The sequence below is a fragment of the Aulonocara sp. 'chitande type north' Nkhata Bay genome, linkage group LG18 (genome assembly GCF_057382095.1).
Source record: "Aulonocara sp. 'chitande type north' Nkhata Bay isolate Kocher_YH1m ecotype deep benthic linkage group LG18, A_spYH_male_GT1.1, whole genome shotgun sequence".
NCBI lineage: Eukaryota > Metazoa > Chordata > Actinopteri > Cichliformes > Cichlidae > Aulonocara > Aulonocara sp. 'chitande type north' Nkhata Bay.
The window spans coordinates 39,380,296-39,405,598 of NC_141361.1; the positions used below are offsets into that span (position 1 = coordinate 39,380,296).

A 25,303-nucleotide genomic window follows, 5' to 3' on the forward strand; every position below is an offset into this window, starting at 1 on the left:
GCCACATTCACCCAAGCACTTTCTTCTATGGTTTTAAGTGTTTACTAACATTCGCAGACATTGATACTCTGTTGGATGTATCGCAGAGCAACTTACGGTCAGTATCTTCCCCAAGGATATTTGGCATGCAGACCAAGAGAGCCAGGGATGGAAACACCAACCCTCGGATCAGTAGATGAGCTGCTCTACCTCCTGAGCTACAGTTGTCACTGATGTCAGACAAATTATTCTCTGGATCTGTGTCTTTTTCAAAGCCCAGTACGTTATGGTCTGTTTATCTAAATGATCCCATTTATCATATACAGAATTCCACTGAATGATATTGTTATTGTTGCCAGAGGTGGATGACGTTCTTTCAGACGGTGCCCTATGATTGTTGTGGTCACGTCAGTTCATCATTCCAGTATATGATGGACAACATTGTCCAGTTCCTCCATGCGGCTGATGGATCCATTGAGTTTAATGAATACTTTACAGTTTGTGGTTCAAGTGTGTTGAATTTTTCCCCGTGCTTCCCTGTTTCCTGTCCCCAAATTTTATTTTTATGTATTTGTAGCAAAAATGTACATAACTTTGTGTTTGTGGGTCTTTGTGTTCAGAGATCTGATTAGTATCGAGGAGTTTGTCAATATCAGCTGCATCACGTTGGCCGTGCTCTGCATTATTTACTGTTAGGACTAACTGGCTTAAGGGTAGATTGCAGAGAAGAGGGCAGCAGTGTGTCAGAGCTCAACCACAGATTGTTTGCTTTCCAGCTGCTCTCAGGTGAAAGAGAAACTCGCTGCGCTTGCATCACACAACCAGTTCAACCACCAGTGCAGTGAGCTAACTAGGTAGCTCCTTGTGATCCTCCAGCTTCAGGAAATCACATCAACATCTTTTGAGGAAGAAGTTCATCTCTGTCTGCTGAGCTTCATCCTTTCTGTTACAAATGTGATGTTCAGTATGTTCAGTGCGTTCTGTGTGAGTATTGCAACATCATCCTACTGGTGGTGATCACATGTCACAGTCTTTTGCCATGAATGACCTGTTAATCCGAGTTACTGAAGGAAAGGCCACCACTGTGTAAGGGCACACACGCACACACACACGCACACGCACACGCACGCACACACACGCACACACACACACACACACAGTGCAGTCATAGAGAAGTTTTAGTTCTAGTTAATCTTTTGGAAATAAACAATAAAAGCGGAGTTTTTTTAGTCCAAAGAAACTACAGGCCAGACTAAGATGCGACAGTGCTGACATTGCATAATTCATGACAGCTTAGACATGATTAGTTGTTGAATTAATGTTCTCGTGTTATGAGATATAGACGCACATGATTAACATTCATTCATTTACCATGACGTGTTTCTGTGATTTGTGTGTGTGTTGTGACTTGTGACGTATTTCGTGGACACGTTCCCTTCAGTTTGAGGTTCCTGTAGAAAAACTTGCACAGCCTTGTAAATGGTGCCGAATGAACGGACTGAACCAGGAGCTTCTCCGTAGCGTCTCCACGGGTCTGTCAAACACTGAGAGAAGAGCTCAGTGACGCTCCGAGCAGTTCAGCTGCAAGCCGTTGATCTGGAGCTGTCCTTGGTGCTAAACACCTCAATCCAATTACCCCACCCCCAACCCCACCCCCCTCTGTTCCTCTATTTCTCCTCCTTCAGTCCGGCGACGCTCCCAGACCCCGCCGCTTCGCGCTCGTATTTGATATTCCGTGAGCGCTCGGGTGTTCCCCTCCTGCTCTGACGGTGTGTTTTGGGGCAAAATGTGGCCACGGGCCGGTCTGCGTGTTCTCGACGGGATTCACGAATTAATGGCCGGCGGGGATATGAAGCAGCAGCTGGGGTAACTCACAGGGTACTATGGTGGGACCTCCTGGGAAGCCAAAAGTTGGACTTCTCCGCCATGTCAGCTTGCTCCACAGAGGTAAGCTCCACGAGCGTTTTTATGTGTCATCACTGACACGAGGAGAGCGCAGCAGTTGTGTCTTTCTTTCTGTACTTTGTAAACTTGGAGTGCATTCGCGCATAATCACGAGTTAAGCCTGAGTCTCTTGAATCGCTTGACAGAAAGGACCGTTCTCACTTTGGACTGCGGCTGGTGTCCGCAAGAAAAGGAAGAGAAGAAACACGCGGAAGCAGTTCAAAGTAGTTTACGTGATCATTAGTGAGCGCACAATCTCATAATTCTAATGAAGTCAGTGCTTGTTTGCAGACATCAGCTCTCCCGGACTCTGGGGGAAAAACGCGAAAGATGCTCTTCTAGTCGTGACGTAGCAGCTCTGTGTCCTATGAGTGTCCCAGGAGAAGATAGACGGTCTATAATTAACTAAGGTAGACTTGAGCCAGGAGAGACGAGGCCTTATGCCGTTACTGGGATTTGTGGAACTCCATTACACAATCAGATCAGAGTCAAAGGACTTCTAATGGCAGCATAAGCTCTAAGACTAACTGCATAATGGCTCCCTTTTCTAAAAAGCACTGTTTAGATTCCAGATATTCCCTGGAGGTGGATTCAAATTGCTCTTCCCTGTTTAGTGATTTCATCAGAGAACTCTTTGTAATTAAAATAGTAAAACTTCCTGGACTAGCAAATATTAGATTATGTGATGTGCTTTTCAAAATAACTATTCTGATATGACTTTAATTTGCTGTAAAACTCTGCGATCTATCTGCTTTAAAACAAAGCAAAATCATTTACTGGGAGCACATAAGCTGCAGTAAATTCTACAATCCCACATTACATATGTAACGCACATACGTGTGTTTTTAGCAATTTTAGATTCCAGCTGACCAGACATGAGATAAAAACAACAGCACGGGGAGCACAGGGAAGTGACAGCTCGGCAAAGTGTCCGAGAAACACCTTCAAACTTGCTGCTCCAATCGTTGAGTTCCTGAATGTATATGCACATAAAAAGCGTGTATTCAGTTTTATTTATACTGTGCCACTTCAGAATAATTCTGTATTTATTAATTTATTTAATCTATTCTCCTCGGTAGGAGATCTTCTATAGAATAACCTGGTCGTACTGGTGTAATGGCTCATGTCTCTTTTTCCAGCCATGGATCTTACCAGGACTTCTGCTGGCCTGAACACAGAGAGGTGGGCCTGGTGGGCCTGGGCAATCTTCCCCTGACCAGCCACCGCCATCATCTTATCGAGCTCCATACGCACATACGCACACACTGCAAAAGCCTGTGTTTGAGGTGACCCACCCCCACAGTAAGACAGCAGTCAAAGCAAACATGTCAGACAAGGTGAGTTTTAGCACGCCCAAAGTCAACCCCCGACCCGCTGCAGCTCCTTTGCTCCCCCCTCAGCCAGTGGACATCATCCGCACTAAGGCCCGCTCACGGCGGGTCAGACTCAACGTCGGTGGGCTTACACATGAAGTGTTATGGAGAACACTTGACCGGTTGCCCCGAACTCGTCTGGGACAGCTAAGGGACTGCAACACCCACGAGTCACTGCTGGAGATCTGTGATGACTACACCCTCACTGAGAACGAATACTTCTTCGACCGGCACCCGGTGGCCTTCTCCTCCATCCTCAACTTCTACAGAACAGGAAAGCTTCACATGATGGAGGAGATGTGCGCTCTGTCTTTTGGACAGGAGCTGGACTATTGGGGCATTGATGAGATCTACTTGGAGTCCTGCTGCCAGGCACGCTACCATCAGAAGAAGGAGCAGATGAACGAGGAACTGAGGAGGGAGGCAGAGACACTGAGGGACAAGGAGGGAGAGGAGGAGGAGCAGGGCTGCTGTCCTGACAAGAGGCAGAAGCTGTGGGATCTGCTGGAGAAGCCCAGCTCCTCTATAGCTGCAAAGGTAACAAGAGCTAAACACAGCCGGCACACATGATTGATGCTAGAACGTGAATGAAACCTGTGATAATGTCTCAGGTCACATTCAGGTTTCCTAAAAGTGCACAAGATGATATGTGGGCAGATTAGGTCTGTTACAAAGAAGAGTTATTTGGATAATAGAGAGAAGACATAAGACAGAGGAAGCTGCACGCTACCCTTCAGTATCTACTGAATCTGTGATGACGCTAATGAGAAGCAAGCAGAAGCACAGTTATGAAAGAAATGCACATTTTCTTGATTTTGTTATGATTCTCAATACTTTCAACTGTCAGAGCTAATATCAAAGAGTTTTATTATAACCAGTAACCTCTGGATCTTATCTCTCCTTTACCACAGCTCTTTATTTCATTGGTGCATGAAAAGGTTGTGCGATATAATAAACCGTACTCCAGCTCGAGTTTTTTGTCATTTAGCTTCAAAGTTGCTGCACCATAGGTGTGCTTCATGTTTTGAGGGAAAGATTTATGTATAACCAGTGAGAGCAAAGTTTCTGCTTGTAATCGAGCAGATGTTTTTATTAATCTGATGAAAAGAGTCAATAATTTGTTTTCAGGAAGAAAGAAAGTGGATTTCCAGTGAGTGAGGTTCACAACTGTGTCTGCGCAGTTTCTGTTCAGTAATGTTCTTCACTGAGTTCGTGCCGGACACACTGCAGGTTTACCACAGCAGCCTTGCTGTGCCTATTTTATTGTCTGCAGCAGAGGAGACAGACAGCTCCTCCAAGCAGAGCATCAGTTCATTACTAACGATGTGACAGCAGTGTCTTCTGCTGAAAACTAGTCTCTTCTTCAGTTTAAGAAATACAACAAGAGTCCAACAGTTAGGTCCTTGTATATTAGGACACTGACACACGTTTCGTTTTTTAACCTGTTTACTGAAACATTTTCCAGTTATAGTTCTATAACAGACATGGACATGATGTGTAGACTCCCAGCTTTCATTTCGAGGGAATCCACGTTCAAATTGGATGAAGAGTTTAGACATTTCAGCTCCTTAACATGTGGTACCCTCTTTTTAAAAGGACCAAAAGCAATTGGACAGTTGGCTCAAAGGCTGTTTCAGGTAGGTGTGGGCAGTTCCTTCCTTATGTCCTTATCAAGTAAAAGACCTGGAGCTGATTTGAGGTGCGGTGCTTGTATTTGGAGATTTTGCTGTGAACAGACAACATGTGGTCAAAGGAGCTGTCCATGCAGGGGAAACAAGCCATCCTGAAGCTGCGAAAGCAGAAACAAACATCCATCGGAGAAATTGCTACAATAGTGGAGTAGGAAAATTTACAATTTGGTACATCCTGAGGAAGAAGGAAAGCTCCAAAACACAAAAGGACCTGGATGTCTGTGGAAGATAACAGTGCTGGAAGTAGAATAGAAGTAGAATATTCTTGAATGACCAAGTCAGTCACCTGATCTTAACCCAACTGAGCATTTCACATGTAGAAGACAGACGGCCCACAAACAAACAGCAACTGAAAGCTGCTGCAGTAAAGGCCTGGGAGAGTCAGGAGGAAACTCAGCATCTGCTGATGTTCAAGACTTCAGGCTGTCATTGTCAGCAAAGGGTTTTCATCCCAGTATTAGAAATGAACATTTTCTTTTCAGTTATTTGATTTGTCCAATTACTTTTGAGCCCCTGAAATGAAGGGTGATGTTAAATGAATGCTTTAGTTACTTATGTTTTCATACAGTCTGTTTGTTCAACCCGCTGAATGAAAGCTGAAAGTCTAAAGTTTGACTGCATCTGAGTTGTTTCATTTAAAATGTACTGTGGTAATGTGCAGAACCAAAATCAGGAAAAACATTGTCTCTGTCCTGATATCTATGGACCTAACTGTGTGTGAACCTGCGAGAAGAAGAGGCAAGAACACAACAGAAGAATTAAAAGAGATATTGTAATATAGCTCACAGTCACTGTAAGCTTAGGAAAACCCACTTAGTCCAAAATAAAGATATAAAGATAGTGACAGTGGTTCTGCAGCACAAATGAGCTGCTGTGGTAGGTAAGGTCCTTGGAGCAGGATCTCAGCTTGAACCCTTCTGGAAAGAGACTTCAGATGTTGTTCTGGAGCCACTCTTACAGCTCGGCCTCTATCAGTGAGTCCACGTCTCTCTGACTTCTGGTACACTTTAAAGTCATCCACACGGGAGGTGGCTGGTAGTTTGTCAAGACCTGTCTGAGGGTGTTAGGGTAGTGGGGAAAGGATGTTACCTTCACATATGGTGACATACCTCCAACTCTATATTATATATATATGATCTAACTGTAGGAAAATGTGAAGAACAAACGGCTATAAGTGAAGAGGAGCTCATACACAGAAGTCAGTGGGCAAGGGAGCCAAGAAATCGGGGGGTGGATTTTATTAGTGACTCCCAGTTTCTGTCTGACTGACCGAAGAGCTTTGCATGCCAAGAGTAAGCAAGCAGGACAAAGATAGACTTTTCGTAGATGCAGCTTCAACAAACTGGGCTTTATTTGCTTCCGTCAACATGAGCAAACCCAACGTGTAAGTGACAAATACAAGTATAGAGACAAGGCAGTGCTGGTTGGCATAGCTGATCAGAGTTCCCTGTGTTTAGATCGTGTCGAGCAGATGGAGGGAGATGGCTACTTCATAGTTAGACTCAGTGAGAACCTCTTTATCCTCCACAGCAGGAGGAGGTCATGATGGAGGCAGTGAGAAAGAAACAGCATCGTTATAATAGCTGTGAGCCGAGTCGCTGTGACACGTGCATTTTACCTGGGAAGACTTTTTTGTTTTGTTGTCATGTTTTTGTGCTCATTTTATAAACAGTCTTGTTACTTTTTAAACTGATTTCCATCAATCAGATAAAAGTAACACACTGTGGAAACCAGTTCGAGACATAGCGAGTTATAGCTGACATCACTGATGTGCTGATGCAGGACTGAGTAAAATTCGTTTCATTACATGGCGATCAAACAAACCAAGCTTTATGTCGCACATGTGTGTGCGGGTGCTAATGGCTGACTGTGCACAAAGCAGCAGCGTTAGTAGCAATCACACAGAGTATTTTCATCTGTGCTCCTCAGTGCTCTGGAAGCTCAAAGCACCGTCCTCTGTTATGTGGAACAAAAGTGCCTCTATATGACTGGGACTTGGAGCTGTAGCCTCCGTACTGCATGAACAAAGTTCAGCCTCAACAATTTGATGCTTAACCTTTAGGACTGGACCGAACTCTTGTTCTTTTTATTGCCTTCGGTGCAGATATTATATTCAGATCTCACTGCAACATCACAAACATTTAGCTGATTCGTTTCTGAAGTATCAGACTTAGGAAGTATAAGGTTAGGAAACATTTATAGTGACCAAGATAATCTATGAACTGAATTCCAACAGTGACTGATTATTTATATTCAATTAAAAGAACAGAAACATTCAATTTAATATACTCGTATCATTTTCTACACAATATTTAAGGTGTCTTATATATGTCTATATAATCATTTCCTAATCACCTAACCAAGTTAGTGACAGCTAGTTCTTCCTTCTAAAAATATAACAGCACTGACCTTTAGCAGAGCCATGTGACCCGGCTGGAACCGTAGTGTCAGCAGGAGGGAAGCCGCTTAGGCCACTCTGCAGTGACACCAGCCATGTGGCAGTGATGCAGCAGCACTTAACCAATAGGAGGGCCTCTTTCCGGTGATGTGAGCGGCTCAGTGCTGCTGCTTATTAGAAAAGAAGCATCACCTGGCTATTTGTAAACCACTGCGCACAGTTTGTCATGTCCAGATGGTCAGCTGTACATCCACCAGCAATAGTTGTACTTTTATTGGATAATATGAGTATTAAATCTTTAAATAATAGAGATTAGTTTCATAAACTTTACATAATCTGTATAATCTTCTTATTTTTGGCAGAGATGTTTTAGCATGTCCTCGTTGCATCCTTTGTTTGACGCACACTCAGGCTGTAGTGTTGGGCTGTTCGGGTTCACTTCTCATCTCTTCCACATGTATTTAAAGCTTTTTGTGCTCCATTGTTATATGATCACCTGTGCATGCACTTATCCTGCACACAGTTTTGTGATGTATTATTATCAGTCCTTTATTTATGCAGGTAAAATCTCATTGAGATTAAAAGACAGTTATGACAGCACACCTGTAATGCAACTGTCCATAGAGAACTATGAGTCTGACTTAGGAGTACGGCTTAATCTCCTTTGGAGCTTTTACCAGGACTGCTGCTGCTGCAAATAGACTAACTGTTGGCAGGTTGGATAGTCTGTCCTGTCCACTGTCTGACCTGCAGTGGGGAAGGTGGTGGGGTGGAGCTGGATAAAGTCACAGACTCAATCTGGCTGTGCAGTTTCAGCATTCGTCCATTTTCTTCTGCTTGTCCGTTCAGCATCACTGATGACGCTGAGCGGTACACGTTCGTTCAGACACGGGGAAGGCCTCAGCTAGCCCGTGGATTCAAATCCAAACCTCATCTGGTCTCCAGCCTGACTCAGAACTGGTTGGATGAAATCCAGTCTAGAAAAACTGATTGATAAGAAGAACGAGATCTTTTTTGGAGTGGAGAAAATGGTTTGCTCACTTTGTAGTCAGGACATTAGAGACACCGCATGCTGTTTAGGGTAGTATGTTAATGCTTTACATACTGGCTTCACCTGTTCACACAATACCTGTCTCTGATAAACCACGGGTCCACATCTCAGCACTTTTAAAATGTTACTGTACTTTATGACCTTTTGCATGCTTGCTGGACCACACAAGGGGAAAGTCTGTGATCTTAACAGTTTATGTTCAACAATGACTTCTCACAGTCAGAGGCCTACTGCAGGGAGCTTCAGTGGTCTCAGCTGTCCACTTTGACTTAAATGTGTTCTTTATTTAGCAAAAATGGGAATTTGTATTTCATGTAAAGCTAATAGGTTGCATGTTATATTTCAGCTTGAAGAGTTGCAGCGTTTCTGCTCAGGACTGATGTGCCTCACTAGCATATCAGCTGTGTATACGTTGTATTGTGTGCAGAGGAGGAAAACCCGTCGATGATATGACACAGAGGCTTTTTAAGCCGACGGGATCAGTCAGAGACAGAATTAAAAGACTGTCCATTAGATTTTTGACAGCTGCTTCCTGCCTCATCTTTGACGTTGTACTTGCATTTTTCTATTTAAACCTTTAAACTGCGTTTGCTTACATTTAGGTCTCCATTAAGTAGATTATATAATAATACAAAATGATGGGATTAGTGTCTGATCCGCATGTCTCAAAGTGAGACGAAGGCTGTAAATCTGTTTCGCTAAAAAAGGATGCGTTCTGCTTTATGGGTTTGTTTGTGTCTTTTTGTGCACACAGTTTGTTAATGATGTGTGGACTCATGTAAAACACTGTGGAAGTGCAGGAATAATCCACAACAACCTGTGAGCTTAAAGAGAAACGAGTCATAACACACCCACAGCCACTTTACATGGAATACCTGTGTTCATGTAGCAGTTAGTAATCATTTCAACACTTGAATGAAATGTAATATTCACAGTGAAATCCTGAGTGAAATGCAGGACAACACTGAGTCACTGCGTGTGTGTGTAAAGTGTCTGGTTCAGCTAAATAAGCTTGCCTGACAGCTATAAGCAGCTACTCAGAGGTCTATAGTTTACTGGCCTTGTGCCTTCACATAGGAGCGGTAGAGTGATTCACTAATGTACTGTAGCTTTCAGTTTGAAATGCTTCCATTCGGATGGGAATTTATGGCTGTGGCAGCACGAAGCCCAAAAGCCAAAGTGGTTTTTCTTCAGCCAAGTTCAGCCTGTCAGCTGTAAATCTTTGGTTGGCGCACATCTCCACCGTGAGTGTGCAGAGCTAACGTGCTAGCAGCCTCTTTCTGCAACTGTATACAAAAGCCACGAGGCATTACTAATCTTTCCTGCATCTCCTGTAGTAGTCAGATCTTTTATTTAGAAATATTTGGTACTGCTTACAAAATGTTACTGCAGTACAGAAAAAATAAATCAAATTCACTCCTAAAAGTCAAAGTACTTCCAGAAGCTTGTTCTTCCACTTTATTCCACATAATTTATGGACTTTTTTAGATTCAGATTTCTTTGTATGTGTAGATTACTTGGGCCCATTAGACATCTTTATGTACAGTTTACTGAGAAAATGTTGATGTATTCAGTCCTTATGTTTCCTGCTGTAGAGTCGAGCAGTGAGTTCAGCCACAGCAGCCTGTTCTTAAACGTGGTTATTACCGTCTCTCATGATGGATATGATACGCTCCACCAGCTCAAAGTAAGATTTACAAATGTGTGCACCAAGGAGTACTTTACAAACCTCGAAACATACGCAGCTTATTAAGTTCACCTTCACACATCTGACCATTTTCTCTTTCAAAACACTTTCTGTGTGTACACGTCTAACACGACACATCCCTCTCAGTGCGTGACGTCAGAACTGGGCTAGGACTTTTTCAAAAAAATCATTATTTTATGTTAGCGTAGAACTTTTCATAATTCTGACCAAAATAGTGAAAATCAATAAATGAATCCTCTTACAGAAACATGTGGTTTCAAAATGTGGAAAAATGGGAGTTATTCCTCTTTCTTGTTACAAAGACAAAGCCGAGACATTTATTCAGCCTGAGCTTCATATCTGTGGTCTGGACTGGGCTACATTCACATCAGCATCACGGCCAGCCAATAAGTAATTATTCCAAAACAACTGAACTGACTTGAGTTCAGTTATGTTAAATGCATCGTGGGCAACAGTTGCTTTAAATGTAACTGGTTTGTGGCCCCAGATATTAGCCCACTGCACAGAGTTTCCCTAAGACGAAATGAAGCGTCACTTGTTTTACCGTTTGTTCACAAAATCACACGTGCAAATAGTTTTTATTTGTTTTTATGTCAGACTGAGAAGAATCAAACGAGGGCTGTGGAACATCTCGAGTAATGAATGTGGAAATAAGTGAAGCTCAGAATCAACTTCAGTGTAACAAGAGATAAAAACAATGTGACCCATGAAAGCAGCGTCTTCAAATAGAAACCATGTTGACCTCTGCAGAAACAGCCACTGTCCAACAGATCCTGCGCCTGTTGTTCCACAAATAACTCCACGTATTGATCACAGCTTGGATTTCTCTGCTCAGTCGCTTTATCCAGTCTTTCATTGCAGCTCGTCTTCTTGTTCTATAAACTATCAGATTTCCATTTTGGTCACAATCTGAGAGACGTTTTTCCTCTCTTTGTCTCGCTCGTTTGTTGTCGACCCCGGCCGTGAACATTTTTCCCTCACACTCGGACAAGAATGAAGTAAAAAGCTATGCAGTATTATTGAACGTGTGTCAATGCTGCACCAGAATTTAGTGATGTCTTCTCATGAAACTGGTCTGGTAATTCTGTTAAAAAGACAATCAAACGGCAGTCAACACGGGCTCTCGCCTCGGTGACGAAAGGATAAATAAACGAGCAGTACGTCTGCTGTTAGAGGGGGAAACGTTAACCGACGGTTGAACATGCAGCTGAGTATCTGTGTCTCCATTCAGTGCACAGAGTCCATTCACAGTCACTGAGCTCAACTCTGAACTGGACTCAGAATCTTTTGTCCAGTGTCATTGTGTCCTTTCAAATTATGAATCCTGTTTTGTTTCCTTACTTGGAATCTTTCTTAATGAACAGACTTCTTATCTTTATGTTTTGTTTGCTTCATGAACCAAATAGAGATGACATGCAGTACCCATAACACCGACTTTTAACACGTTCACTTAAAGAGATTCGTTGTGACGAGTGGAGTCCATTTCTTTGTCAGCGACTCAAACTTTTATGTAAAAAAGTGTTGCTGAGCACCTGAATGTCAAACGTGGAGACTCACTATATGGCTTCTAAAGCAGCTTGTCTGTTCTTGGTACTGCTTAGAATCTTCCCTGAGTGTCAAGGTCACAGCATTTGGCAGCCACTAAGCCATTAAGACGCTGCAGGGTGGACACCGTTTGATATATCTGCCTTATACTCCCCTGTGCTTTGTCCCTCTTTGACTTTCTATTTATCTCCTCTTTCTTCTTTCTCAATGTTTCGTAGTTTATTCCCAGTTTTTACTTTTGTCTAAACTCTGTAATGATGTAATGCTCGGTGTCTTTTATCGTTACCGTGATTGGCCAGAAGCTCCCCCACTGAAAATAGCTCAGATAATCCATCACATGGTTTCACAGACACCAGGACAGTTGTGGTGGTGGAATAAGAACAAAACTACAGATACAGAGATTAATGATGTTCCTTTTTTAACTGATCATTTCCTGCTCATCAGTCACACAGTGTTAGCTATCAGTACAGCGCTCAGTCCATGTTCCAGTGTTTAAATAAATAACTCAGCACGTCTTTAATGTGGCCTACACACTTTTATAAAGTTTAAAACAACTGCACAAGCATAAAAACTGTTATATTTATTGGGGTTGGAGTGCTGCTGACCTCTTGTCATGCTTTGGGATTGTCAGGCCTTCCATAGAGGCTTCTCCAAGGTAGTTACAAAATGTGCCCTCGTCCAGGCCCCTGGCTGAATGAGGCTCGTCCTGACTCTGATAAAACTCTACATGTTGTAGCCTATTCTGGTTAACACACATCACACTGAAGTCGCAAACAGTGCAGGAGGATTAGGCTCTGCAGCCGTCCTGGGAATTCAAGCATCGTTGATAATCAGCATCATTTACACACACCGTCCAGCTGCAAGGCAAACAGTGCAAGAAGTTTTAAATGTTCCCAAGACAAAGTTTGGTCTTTGCAGAAGCTTGTCCACAAGGGCTGATCCTTTCAGCACTGTTGCAAGTGATGTTAAACACAAGCATGGATGACAAGCTTCTATTTAATGAATGTTGCTAATCTTGTTACCGAGCTCAGTCCACAGATTCAGTAACATTAGCAAGTGGTGGAGGCCAGCAGGTGCAGGTGGAGGCCAGCAGGTGCAGGTGGATGACGGAAAGGCAGGAGGAGCAGAGACCCGAGGCGGTGAACTGAAGAGGGGGTCAGATATAAACCAAGTTTAGGTGGAGTTTGTTTTCGTTGTGCTGACTTTTTACAGTCAGTTACAATAACTCGTACTGCTGCTAGCTAGCATGACGGAGTTTCTATACTGCTGGGCGGGTGCTTTTATCTTATTTTATTTGGAAGGTTAGTTAGTAGAGATGCCAACCGTCCCTTAAAATACGGAATCGTCCCGTATTTAGAAACAAAAGTACACGTCCCGTATTGAGCTAATAAGGGACGCACTTTGTCCCGTAATACAGTGAGAATCAAAAGTAGTCTATAAATGTTAATGGAATTAACGCTTTGTTTGAAAACATAATTCCCAGCCCCTCTCCTGCTTTGTGACCAATGAGCTGACAGCACACTTACGAGTATGACAATTCAGATTACCGCTCATCTCATTGGTCGAGGAAAGGTCGCTTGCGGAGAAAATACCAGAAGACAACAGATGACCACAACAAGAAGCATGGCCAACAGGGAAACAAACGCCGTCACTGCGGTGCAAGTCTCGGACGACAGTACACCTAAAGCTGGGCAGACACTGTGCGATTTTTTCAGTCACGTTATTCAGCTCCTGCTCAAACTGCACGATTGACTCGCAGGGTTAGAAGTTGGTAGGTCACGATGCAGGTCTCACACTATACCGCCCGATGCTCTGATGCGACCTGAGTGCTCACACTGTGCCTCCATAAAATGAAGGTTATAACAGAAAATCTGTCGCTCGCTCTCTGTCTTTCACTCACACAGACACACCACCACCATCAACTTTGCTAAATTGCTAATGAAAAACATGATCAGGCAGCTGTGATTGAGCAGCAGTGTAGATCCAACTATTTTCACGGTTGTTGTGGTCGTGATCATTTTGTGAGGCCACATCGAAAAGGCTCGGATGAGCTTTCCAAAGTTCTACAAGTTGTGCCTCCATCGCTTGTGTCCAGATCACACGCTGCACAGCCGTGCTGCTCCGTCTTTTTCACCGACGTTTGCGCGTGCGCAGTGTGAGAAACTGCGGTGACACCCTCACGAGCGATTGATGATCGGGAGCTGGTCGAGGTGTTAATCGCTTCTCGTTACCCCACGTATACTACACGACGCACGATGAAGGCCAAAATCGGGCCGATCACCAAAACGGTCGCACGACTCAAAAATCGGCTCAAAATGGGCCTAAAACCGCACAGTGTGAGCCCAGCATTAGAGCAGCAATGTTTGTTCCCCTCAGAGAAAGGGAAGAATGGGAAAAGGAAAACACCTGGCTGGAAAAGTGCACGATAACACCTTTAAAGCGCACTGCACTGTGTGCCGGCGCACTTTTTCCATAGGCATGCTTCTAGTGGTGGGCACATGAAGAACATGAGGGGCGTGACAGCTCGGGGAACCCTTAACCAATTTTTTGTCCACCAGGCCACGGCAGAAGCAGATATGGTATGTAAACACTGGTTTGGTTTTTTAAACCCTCTGGTTAAGGTTAATATGGGCATGTGCAGTGAATATCAGCGCTATGTGGCCAGAAGTGTGATAATATAATTTATTTTGTGTAATAAACAACTGCAAGGATAGATGATTACAACAAATAGATCACTAATACATAAAAGTAATACATAGATTAATAATGATGATGAGTTATGATGCGTAATCATGGCAACAAGTGGGTTTACAAACAGGAGCAGCTGATTAGCTTTAGAAAAGCTGAAATAATACCTCAACTGAAGCCAATTGTACTAAATGCACTAAATGTGCACAGTTAAAAGAATGATTTTGTTCTATTGTTTTCTATTAATTTATATAAGTTTAAGTTAAGCAGGACAGAGTTCTTTTAAAGAAAGATTTACTTATATTCTCCAAAGTTAAGCATGACAGGCTTCTGTTTAAGAAAGAGACCTGTTTTACTGTGTTAATGTTGTCATTGTGAGCTAAAAATAAATGGCTAAATGATCATTTGTTTCACATGTGTTCATATCACAAAGAATATGCATCTGCTTAAATCAAATTCAAGTCAAATGGTTAAAAAATAATTTCACACACAAAAAAAAAGAGCTACCACACTGGGAAGGGTGAAGACAACTGGGTTGCCCGGCCCTGGCCACGAGGTGTCCCTTATTTATTTTTCAGGGAGTTGGCAACCCTATGTTGAGCTGAAAAAGAACAGTTTGTCCCGGACTTCAGCTACAATGAAAAAGACACCAAGCTGGAGTTATTCTTTGTTTATGCTGCACAGCTGCCTCTTCTTCTCTCATTCTCCCCCCTCTCTCTCCTGTTGCTACTTCAATCATGAAACTGATCAATGATCAGCTGATCGTCTCTCTTGTTTGTTTATCGTCCACTTTGCGCCAGAAAGAGGAAACCAGCGGATGTTGCGCTAAACAACAGCAGCACGTTTAAGCTTGATCAGCTGTTGTTAGAATGTATTTAATAATAATAATAATAATAATAATAATAATTTCTAGTATCAGCTGATGTTTGCTGGAGCCACAGCTGTAAAGCTGCTGGTCATGATATGGTTTGGATATGTGGTGAGAGGGAAACATGAAGATGAAACCAGGAGACGTCCTTACTGAATCATCAGAGCTGTGATGGAGAAACAGGTTTACCTTTTAGGTGACATGGATGAGTTGAAGTTATGAACTGTTTCTGAGAGACAAATAACACCAGGATCCTTTTCTAAGCAGCTGACAGCTGGTAACTGTGCAGGGGCGGATCTAGCAAAGTGTTGCCAGGGGGCCAGGTAGGCATTAACAGGGAGAGGGGGGCACAAAGACATACTTTTCTTTCTTATTCTCATTTAAAATTTCTTGCTTTTAAAAAATAATTATGTGAATCTTACAACAAATGTTTTCATCTGATGTAAAATGTATAGAAATCATTATTGTACATAGTAATTTTTTTAGGGTCCCATCATAATTTCTTCAGAAGTAACTAAGTACTGTATATGGTGCCAGTATTTCCCACTTTTTCTAGATACTGCACCAGTACTGTGTGTAAAATGGCATCAAAAAGTCAGTTAAGTTTTATTCTTTCTCACCTGTCTTTCTGTCTCCTTTCACTTTTTAAAGGTTGCCATGTTAGAAAAAATATTTTGCCCTGCCGTGCTGTTTATTGATGTGGCAAATGAATAGTTTATGAAAATATATCTAAATCTGTCATCAGTAATGATCATGTCTCACCTCTAGCCTTCTCTGTTTTAATTTCAGGTTTTCACCATGTGTTGTAGATAGTTCAGGAGGTTAACTGACCAAGCAGTCTACTTTCGGGTACTGTTTAGAATACCAGAACAGGGAGGATGGTGTAGGTTTAAGTTTATTAGACTGATTTCCCGGGCGGCCACCTGAACTCACAACTCCTTGTCGCTTGGCCAGGGCCCGGGGGCGCCGACGGTCCGGGCTGATCCCCTCTCCTGCTCGCGGTGGGGGGAGTAGGTTCGGCCGGATGGCTCCCCAGCCTCAGTCGGGCGATGGGGGTATGTGGCGGGGCGTGGCCTGCGGTGCCGTGCAGGGAAGACGGACGCACCTGCACGGCATCTGCAATCACGCCCCGCCGAATATTGTAACGGGTGCTGTGTTTGAGGTTGTTGCGATAACGTTGAGCGGGCAGCGGGAGAGCTGCAGCTCTGTGAGCACTGTGAACAGCAACCGTGTGAGTCAATGAAGTATGCTGCAAAGCATGAACTCGCCCCCGGGTCTGCCGTGGTCATTTACAGTGGTCAACTCCACTTTTCTGTCACTGTTCTAACAGTTACCGTGTTTTATGCTGCATTTCTATTGTGTTCTGAGTTTGTATGGCTGCTATACTGGCAACACTGGTCTCCCTGTGAAAGAGATTTGGTCCCAGTAGAACTCCCTGGTTAAATAAAGGTCAGATAAATGCAGGGGGGGTGTGGGAGTTTGTCCAGTCGCTCTGTCTGATTTCATGGAGCAGTGCTTCAGGAGGATGGCTTCTTGGGCTTGTTATTACAGGCTGTTGGGTCCCAGTAAAGCCACAGTGAGGGCTGATTCTGATCTGGTTTTTTGGAAGACACAGTTTCCAGGTACAGTCGGAGGTATTGGGTTTGGTGGCTTTAGAATCACTTCCCAACTCTTCAAACACACTAACCCTGTCAGTAAATGGACTGGTTCTCATATAGCGCTTTTCTACTGGATCACTCAAAGTGCTTCATACAACATGGTTCATTCACTCGTTCATACAAGCACTTTTTTCTACACCTCAGTGCTTTCTGACAGTCACACACATTCGCACTCCAGTGGAGTATGAATTGGAGCACTCTTGGGTTTAGTGTCTTGCCTGTACTCAAACATGCTAGCTGCAGCAGCCATGGCTCTGCTGCTGACAAGCGTGGAATGAAATCTTTGTTTTGTTGTGTTTCATTTGGATAAGGATTCAAAGCTGATTTCACTTTTAGTCTTTTTAAGCAATTATGAAATGACAAAACATTCAGTTTGTAATCAGTTGCATCATAATGATCATTATAATTTTTCACCTGAAGAATGAACAATGATTTGCAATAATAACATGCAAATACTTTAAAAGTAATCAGTTTTTTCGTGTGACATTTGTACCTTTATCTACTCCACTGACACACAATACGTATTATGTGTTGAAGCCACTGAAATGTAAGCTAACAGGAAATTGAGTTGTCCCCAGAGAACAGTGCAGTGGTCTTTTGTCAGATATCACGTCAGATGTATTTAAAGACAAAAAAATAATCTTGCATCGTCTATTTCCGCCTGTTGCTTGATTCTTCCTGTTGGGGGAGGAAAGAATGAGTAACCAATTCTAACCTTCCTCTCTATCCTTTCTATGTATAGCAGCGCAATCCTATTACAATAAACCTGAAATGTCCTACCAAGGGCTACACTGAGAGGACTCAGAACACACATCCTTCAGCTTCGTTACTCTGCTTTCCCAGTTAGAGTTTTTAAATTGGCTATAAGTAATAGTTGAATCCCCTGGGCCCCTTTTTCCATTCAGTCATTCTCTGAGAAGAAGGTTTTATCTTTATTGAATTGAAAAGGCGACAAAAAGGACAAAATTGTTTCAAACCCTAGGAAACCAAGTGTGAAGCTAAACACGCAGGAGCAAAAACTAACTTTTGTTTCCATTTTCCTCCCCAAAAAAGAAAGAGACGAGTGTTTTTAGGTGTTACTCACTTTGTTTTGCACCGTGTATTGTAGTGCTTTGTCAGATTTTGGAATCATTTCCAGTTGCAGTTAATGTCAGAAGGTTTGTAGTCTTGTGTGTTTTTGTGTTCTCATTAAAATACAAATCTGACATCATGTGAGCACATCGCCGTGATTTTCTGAAGAGACACAGGAAACACTGTAAAATGTTTTTTTGCAGGTTGAATAAAAGCTGTTGTCTTATCACCGCTGCAGGTCTCCTCCTACATGACAAGTTCCACGTGAAAGTGTCCGTGCCAGAATTTTTCACAAAGCTGCTTAAAACATTAAAGTCAGCGTCTGTTTGCTGTAACCTGGCTTACAAAGACAAAAGCAGAAAATGCCCATATGTGGTGATGTGTGGATCGTAAGAGCTTTTCATTTCTGCTTGGACATAATGAACAGATGAAAGTTAAGGGCTGACTGTCACTGTGGATGCACAACTTCCAAAGCTAAATCTTCTTAAGGGCCTTAATCAAAAAGGCCTGACCTTTAGTAGCTTTTCAAATAGCACCACCTTCAGGACAAAGTTGGTACCACCATGAAGGGTAACAAAAAAGTCTCAAAAATGTCTCATGTAGTCTAAGAAACTTCTACTCTAGAATGTACACGTCAGTGATTAGTAGCAACAAACAGGGTTTGTCTTATTAAAGAACGTGTTACTGTTTACAGGCACAGAAACAGATGTAATAGAAGACATGTATGAAGCTAACACTATGCCCAGCTAATGTAATAACCTGCTTTTGTCTTGCAGATCCTGGCCATGATCTCCATCCTGTTCATCGTCATTTCCACAATTTCACTGTCCCTCAACACTCTGCCAGAGCTGCAGGTTGTAGATGAATTTGGCCAGTTCAGTGACAACCCCAGTTTAGCCCACGTCGAAGCCGTCTGTATTGCCTGGTTCACCATGGAATACATGTTACGGCTGCTCTCAGCACCCAATAAGTGGGTCTTCATGAAAGCACCACTGAACATTATTGATTTGCTGGCAATACTGCCTTACTATGTGACCCTCTGTCTAACTGAATCTAACAAGAGCGTGCTGCAGTTCCAGAATGTGCGGCGTGTGGTTCAAATCTTCCGTATTATGAGGATCTTGAGGATTCTGAAACTGGCCAGGCACTCGACGGGGCTCCAGTCTTTGGGCTTCACTTTACGAAGGAGCTACAACGAGTTGGGACTGCTGATCCTGTTTTTAGCCATGGGCATCATGATTTTCTCTAGCTTGGTATTCTTTGCTGAAAAGGATGAAGATGCTACAAAATTCACCAGCATCCCTGCTTCGTTTTGGTGGGCAACCATTACTATGACGACTGTCGGGTATGGTGACATTTACCCACAAACCCTGCTTGGTAAGATTGTAGGAGGGCTTTGCTGCATAGCAGGCGTGCTTGTCATTGCTCTTCCTATTCCAATCATTGTGAACAACTTCTCAGAGTTCTACCGAGAGCAGAAGAGGCAAGAGAAGGCCATCAAGAGGAGGGAAGCTCTAGAACGAGCAAAACGGAGTGGAAGCATTGTTTCTATTAACCTAAAGGATGCTTTTGCCCGCAGTATGGAATTAACAGATGTGTTGGTAGAAAAAAGAGAGGACAGTAAATGTCCCGTTGAAAATCACCTGTCACCCAGTCGCTGGAGCTACCACAAGCACTACCACAATGCAGAGGCAGGTAGCCCTGGCAGGTCTCAACAATACCAAGAAGTGGCCCGGCAGGGCTCCCCAGAGCGATTCAAGCCCACGTCGAATAAAACTACTCCTCAACACCTCAGTGCAAAGCGGCTAGAAGATACTTACAACAAGACAGCAGCCATTCAAGAGCAGCAGGAAAAAATTCGAGAAGAACAGATTGAGATGAAAGAGTTCTCATCCACTCTGGCCCAGCAAGCATCACCTAAAGTCAGTTGTTCCAGGGAATCTTCAACTGCAGCGGATAATTTTGCACTGGAAAGAGGGGAGCGAAGCTCACTGCTCCCCAGTGTTGAAGGAGGTCAAGCTGGTACTCGACATCAGTGTATTCCACCTCCCTTGGACCTAAGTCAGATCAGCAATATGGAGGTAAAGCAGGGCCCTGACAGCATTCAGCCAATGACATTCATCAAAGAGGGTTTGTATGAGTTCACATCTAACCCCAAAGGAAGGTTGACTGGGGATCTGAATTTGTTCTCACAGAGTGCAGAAAGCTCTGGGATGACCTATGATAGCACCGGCACAGCTTTGGAAGATCACGGCAGCCCTCAAAACACAAGAGCCCTGAAGCTTGACTTCATTGCATCGAAAGATGATGTCCTCGTGGCAGTGATGACACCTGTGGCGACACCCATCCCCACTGGCTCTGCAAAGTGTGCTCAACTACTTACTGACGAATTGGTTTCCAGGTTTTCTCCATCTCCCAGTTATACAACACAGGAAACTAAGTCTCCGCTGGCTATCCTGCAATCTCCATCCCTGGCTCAGCAATATATCAGTCCCAGCACCCCCAAGGGGGGAGGTGAAAGCTCAGCAGGCAGGAGCTTAGAAGGTGAAGGGCAGCTCACTGGCTTAAGCCACCTGGGCAGGAATCACATGGAGAGATCTACTGCTGCCTCGGGTGGTGGTGCTAGTCCATTGTCAAAAGCATGCTCACTCAACAGCACCCAAGACCTAGTAAGTAAGGAAGGAGTGGCCGATGGAGGATTAGAGGAAGCAGAACAGAGAGTAGAAAAACGAGAAAATCACATTGTTCTGGATGGAAGCCGAACGCCGCCCTGTGAAACGAACATGTGAGCTTTAAAGAAAAATGCAGACAGGGCCAAGGCAAAGCAAAGGCTGATGGGATGCTTGACAGGAAGTACCAGGAATAACCTGTGACAGATGCTGTGTGTGTGAGCACTGGACTTTTTGACAAAGACATTAAACAAATCTATCATAAAAGCTGCAACTCTTCCGATCTCACGACACATTCGAACGGTCGTTCCTTTTTTGACCTTGGTTCTGCTGTCATGACTTTATTACTGGAGGACATTCATAAGCACACGCATGCCTGACTGGGCACTGTTTGAACTTGAGTCTAAGTGACACCGTGTGGTGTCAGTGTTACTGACTGATTTTGTTTAAATGAGACATGAACAGTGGCAACCTGACCTGTGTTTTAGGCCTTGTCTGAATGATAATGTTCGGGACTATCCTGAAGAGTCAGATATTCAGTTTCCTAACACTTGCTCCCCAAGGCCGGATTTGAATGGACAGTTATACCAAGGAAAGACAGACCGTGAAAGGAAATTATATTTTTTATATTTACAAATTTTAAAAATCTATCTTTTGCAAGACTTGCAAGAAAAATTAATGATCAGTCATTATTCTGTGTTGTAGATCTTCCTTACTCATTATTACATTCTTGTAACGGGACAACCACAAGCACACGATACAAGACAAAAGTCCCACATAGTACTGCATTGTCCAAAAGAACATATGTATCTGCTGTTGAGCACTGTGATCTATGCTCTAACTTTAAGTATTTCTATATATTTCAGTTTTATGTTGTTGTTTTTGTTCTTGGTTACTTTTTGTTGTATTTTTCTTTTCATTTTTCTTGTTCCTAAATATGTGAAATGGAGATACAATCTCTACTATATTCACTGTTTGCACAAATTTCCATCCATCCATGTTCTACTGCTTGTCCCTTGTCGCGGGTGAGAGGTCGGGTATACCCTGGACAGGCCACCAGTCTGTCCCAGGGCTTCCACCAATGTCCAGCATGAAATATCCTAACAACGAACATTAGTCAAAAACAATACAAACCCATACTGAGACACACGATTTGAGACAGAAAGACAGAAAGGAAACCTCACACAGTTTCCATGATTACTCACTTGTGGTTCATCATACACTGCTTTAATTCCCAGTTCCCACACATACTGTGTGCGTGATAAAGGTTTGACGAACCTCAGATCTGACTTTGTTTTTGGATTCTTTATCAACACAGTGGCCAGGCGCATAGTGTATTCAGGAAAATGAGTTGTGGAAGTAGAGTTCATGAAAAGCAACCATTGTCTTCTTTCTTTATTTTTGTCTCTGTGAGACTAGTGTCTTATCATAACATCAGCCCTATCTAATCGTTTTAATCTTGCTAGTGTACTCACCAAGCTAAGAATGAGATCTGGTAACATGGAGACTTTCATAAAAAAATAAAAAGGCCAACCAGTCAGCCATCAGGAGTCATATTCAATTGCCCTTGTTTACTTAGCTAGTCTTAGCATGTTTCAAAGAATGTGTCTGATTTGAGTGCCGTACAGCAACAGGCTGTTTTTGGCCACGCTGTTAAAAATGTTCACTGAGACAGTAACAGCAAGCCGGAGTAAAAACGGCCAAAATGTGACTTAAAGTAAGAATTTAGAAAACTGGAAGCTGTTGGTTTACAGTGAGACGACTCAAATGGCTTGTCTGATAGAAAATACTGTGGCTATTAACCATTTGTCTTCCATGCTTTAAGCGTATAATAAATATGACACAAAAAAGTATGTTCCAATACATGGAACAGCATGTCAGAGATAACTAGATATCTTTCTGCAACAGGTCACATTTTGCAGCATGCAAGCTAGCATGCTATTTTGACCACACTTCTGAAAATCTCTTGCATCGATGTCAGCATGCTAGCAGAATTCAGCAGCTGTACTCGTCGTATCACGAGTTATACAACAGCTGCCAGAGTAAGACCATGTGGAAAGAGACAAACGAGGTCTTCTTAGTGAGAGGAGGTGCAGGCTCAAGCATCTGGACTTCAGTTATTGCAAAGACACATCGCTTTAAACCAAGAATAATTGTAATATGATGAGTGCAGAGAGATAAATAGAGGGAGTGTGTCTGTGTGACCTTTAGGTGCTGACTGTATTATAAAGGTAGAACAATAGTTCCCTTTGCAGGGAGTCACTTGAGTAAAAAGACCTGACGTCACTTTAAGCATTATCTTTGGGAACCTTTGACATTTTTCTTTTGTTTGTGTTTTTAAAGATCAGATTTGCATTCATGTGAATGAACCTGACAGATTCAAATGCACATTTAACTGTGTGAATAGAGCAGAGTGAGCAGGTGGTGATTAGGTCACATGCTAACAGGGGAATGGTACTGTCTTATCTGTGTTCCCTGATGAGCTTATCAGTTGTTTCACATTTTTGTTGTTGGTTAAAACTTTGAGCTGTGTGTTGTTCTTAACATCTCAGTACATGAAGTTTTTAAAAATATGTGCCTTTTCATAAATAGATCATTTATGAGAAGGTGAAAAAAACTGTTAGATGTGGCCCGACTTTTTCTTTGTCTTCTTTTCTCGTGCTCTCTCTTTGTCCTTGTGCAGTAGATGTAGTTAAATGAAAATCCTCACATTTTCTGGATTTGCGTACCTTTACAACTTTGTATTATTATCTCATCAACGTTATCGCACCCCATAGCTCATCGTTCCAACCTCACAGTGCCACACTGTCATTTGATTTCATCAGCTGAAAGCAGCACGTTCGGTGTGTGACTCGAGTGCAGCAGCAGATTACTGACAGCCAAACGGACATAACGTCTAAAAACACGGCTTTTTATGTCGTGCAACTGGACTCAGCTAGATTTATGTTATGATAAATTGCACAACATTAACTAAATGTTAATTCTTCCCAAGTATATATCCAGCCTAACGTAGATCAAGACAAACTCAGAGAAGTTTAAAAAGAGCACCGGTTCTAACAAACGTTGGTTTGTCGCTGCTGCAGGTCGGGAAGCATGAGAACAGTGTTATGGCTTTCACAACCTCATCTCCACTCATTTGTCGGAGAATTGTTATTTATATTTGTTCATTCAGATTGTGTACAGTAAACATACAACTGTAAAGCTTCTCGATCTGTCCTGCCAGCTCCACTTCTTTAATGCCCCACTCGTCCATCCTCATATACTTTATTGAATTGTAGCCTGTGCAATGATTAGTATGAGTTATTATATATAGCTCAGTGTAATGATAGTAAATGATAAAGAGTTTTGATTCAGTTATCAAAATGCAAGACAAATAAATGTGTTCATGTGACCTCATCTTGTTGTGTGTATTTTTGTGTCTGTATTTGTGCCACATCAGGTAGTTTTGCTAATATAACCACTACAAATTCTGCAAATCAAAACACTTCAACTTTATTTGCTCAAACATAGTACTTTACTTTTAGATTAATTAAATGTTTCTGCAGCATCACAGTAATTCTAACTCCTACGGTTTTCATGTGTTGGCTGAGTCTTTCTGAAACGATGAAATAATGTCCTCAAGTTTCTAATCTTTGAGTTTTTATTGTTTGGCAGAAACAGGCCAGCCTTCCACTCCCACTAATGTGATTGTTTTCATTACATAACAACAAGTAATTCAATATTCAAAAACAACAAACAAACAAAGGTCAGCGTTCATATATCCTGTACTTTCATTACATGTAAAATTGATGGTATTTATAATTTATTAAATACTACTAAAATGAATGTTTCAATAATTATATGAGATAATGATCATAATTAAGACAAAAAAGCGTGGAATAATATCAAATCAAAATTTATTTATATAGCACATATTAAAAACAACAGTGTTGACCATAGTGCTTCACAGTCAATAAAAACATGAGACAGTTAAACAAACAATAAAAGAGGACAACAAACAATAGGTAACAACGCAACAAGCTAAAACAGCCAACTAGACTGAATCAAAAGCCAAAGTAAAAAAATAAGTTTTAAGACGTAATTTAAAAGACTGGATAGACTCGGCAGTGCGAATATGAACGGGGAGGTTATTCCAGAGTCTCGGTGCCACGGATGCAAAGGCCCGGTCGCCTCTCGACTTCATTCGAGTCCTAGGTTGTGCTAGGAGCCTGTGATTGGACGATCTAAGTGCTCTGTTGGGATTGTATGAATGGAGTAAATCAGAAAGATAACTGGGCGCTAAATTATTCAAAATATTAAAAGTGAACAAAAGAATTTTAAAATCTATACGATATTTAACAGGGAGCCAATGTAATTTGGCTAAAATTGGACGGGGCGACCGTGGCTCAGGGGGTTGGGAAGCGTATCTGTAACCGGAAGGTCGCCGGTTCGATCCCTGGGCTCTCTGTCCTGGTCGTTGTGTCCTTGGGCAAGACACTTTACCCTACCGCCTACTGGTGTTGGCCAGAGGGGCCGATGGCGCGAAATGGCAGCCTCGCTTCTGTCAGTCTGCCCCAGGGCAGCTGTGGCTACACCTGTAGCTGCCTCCACCAGTGTATAAATGTGAGAGTGAATGAATAGTGGCATTGTAAAGCGCTTTGGGTGCCTTGAAAAGCGCTAT

The 25,303-nt window shown here is 42.6% G+C and overlaps 1 protein-coding gene across 1 annotated transcript; it reads left to right on the top strand.

Annotated features, from left to right (window-relative positions):
• Nucleotides 1-1,651: 1,651 nt before the first annotated feature.
• On the top strand, nucleotides 1,652-24,034 carry LOC147309172 (potassium voltage-gated channel subfamily B member 2-like). Its single transcript, XM_086272494.1, has 3 exons — nucleotides 1,652-1,926; nucleotides 3,063-3,833; nucleotides 18,751-24,034. The coding sequence occupies exons 2-3, from the start codon at nucleotides 3,249-3,251 to the stop codon at nucleotides 20,761-20,763; spliced, it is 2,598 nt and encodes an 865-aa protein (XP_086128620.1). The 5' UTR covers nucleotides 1,652-1,926; nucleotides 3,063-3,248; the 3' UTR covers nucleotides 20,764-24,034.
• Nucleotides 24,035-25,303: the final 1,269 nt, after the last annotated feature.

Bases quoted from the DNA above. Each gene is read 5' to 3' on its own strand.
- LOC147309172 (XM_086272494.1), top strand. From the start codon at position 3,249: ATGTCAGACAAGGTGAGTTTTAGCACGCCCAAAGTCAACCCCCGACCC. The intron at 3,834-18,750 runs GTAACAAGAGCT...TTTGTCTTGCAG, and splicing joins GCTCCTCTATAGCTGCAAAG to ATCCTGGCCATGATCTCCAT.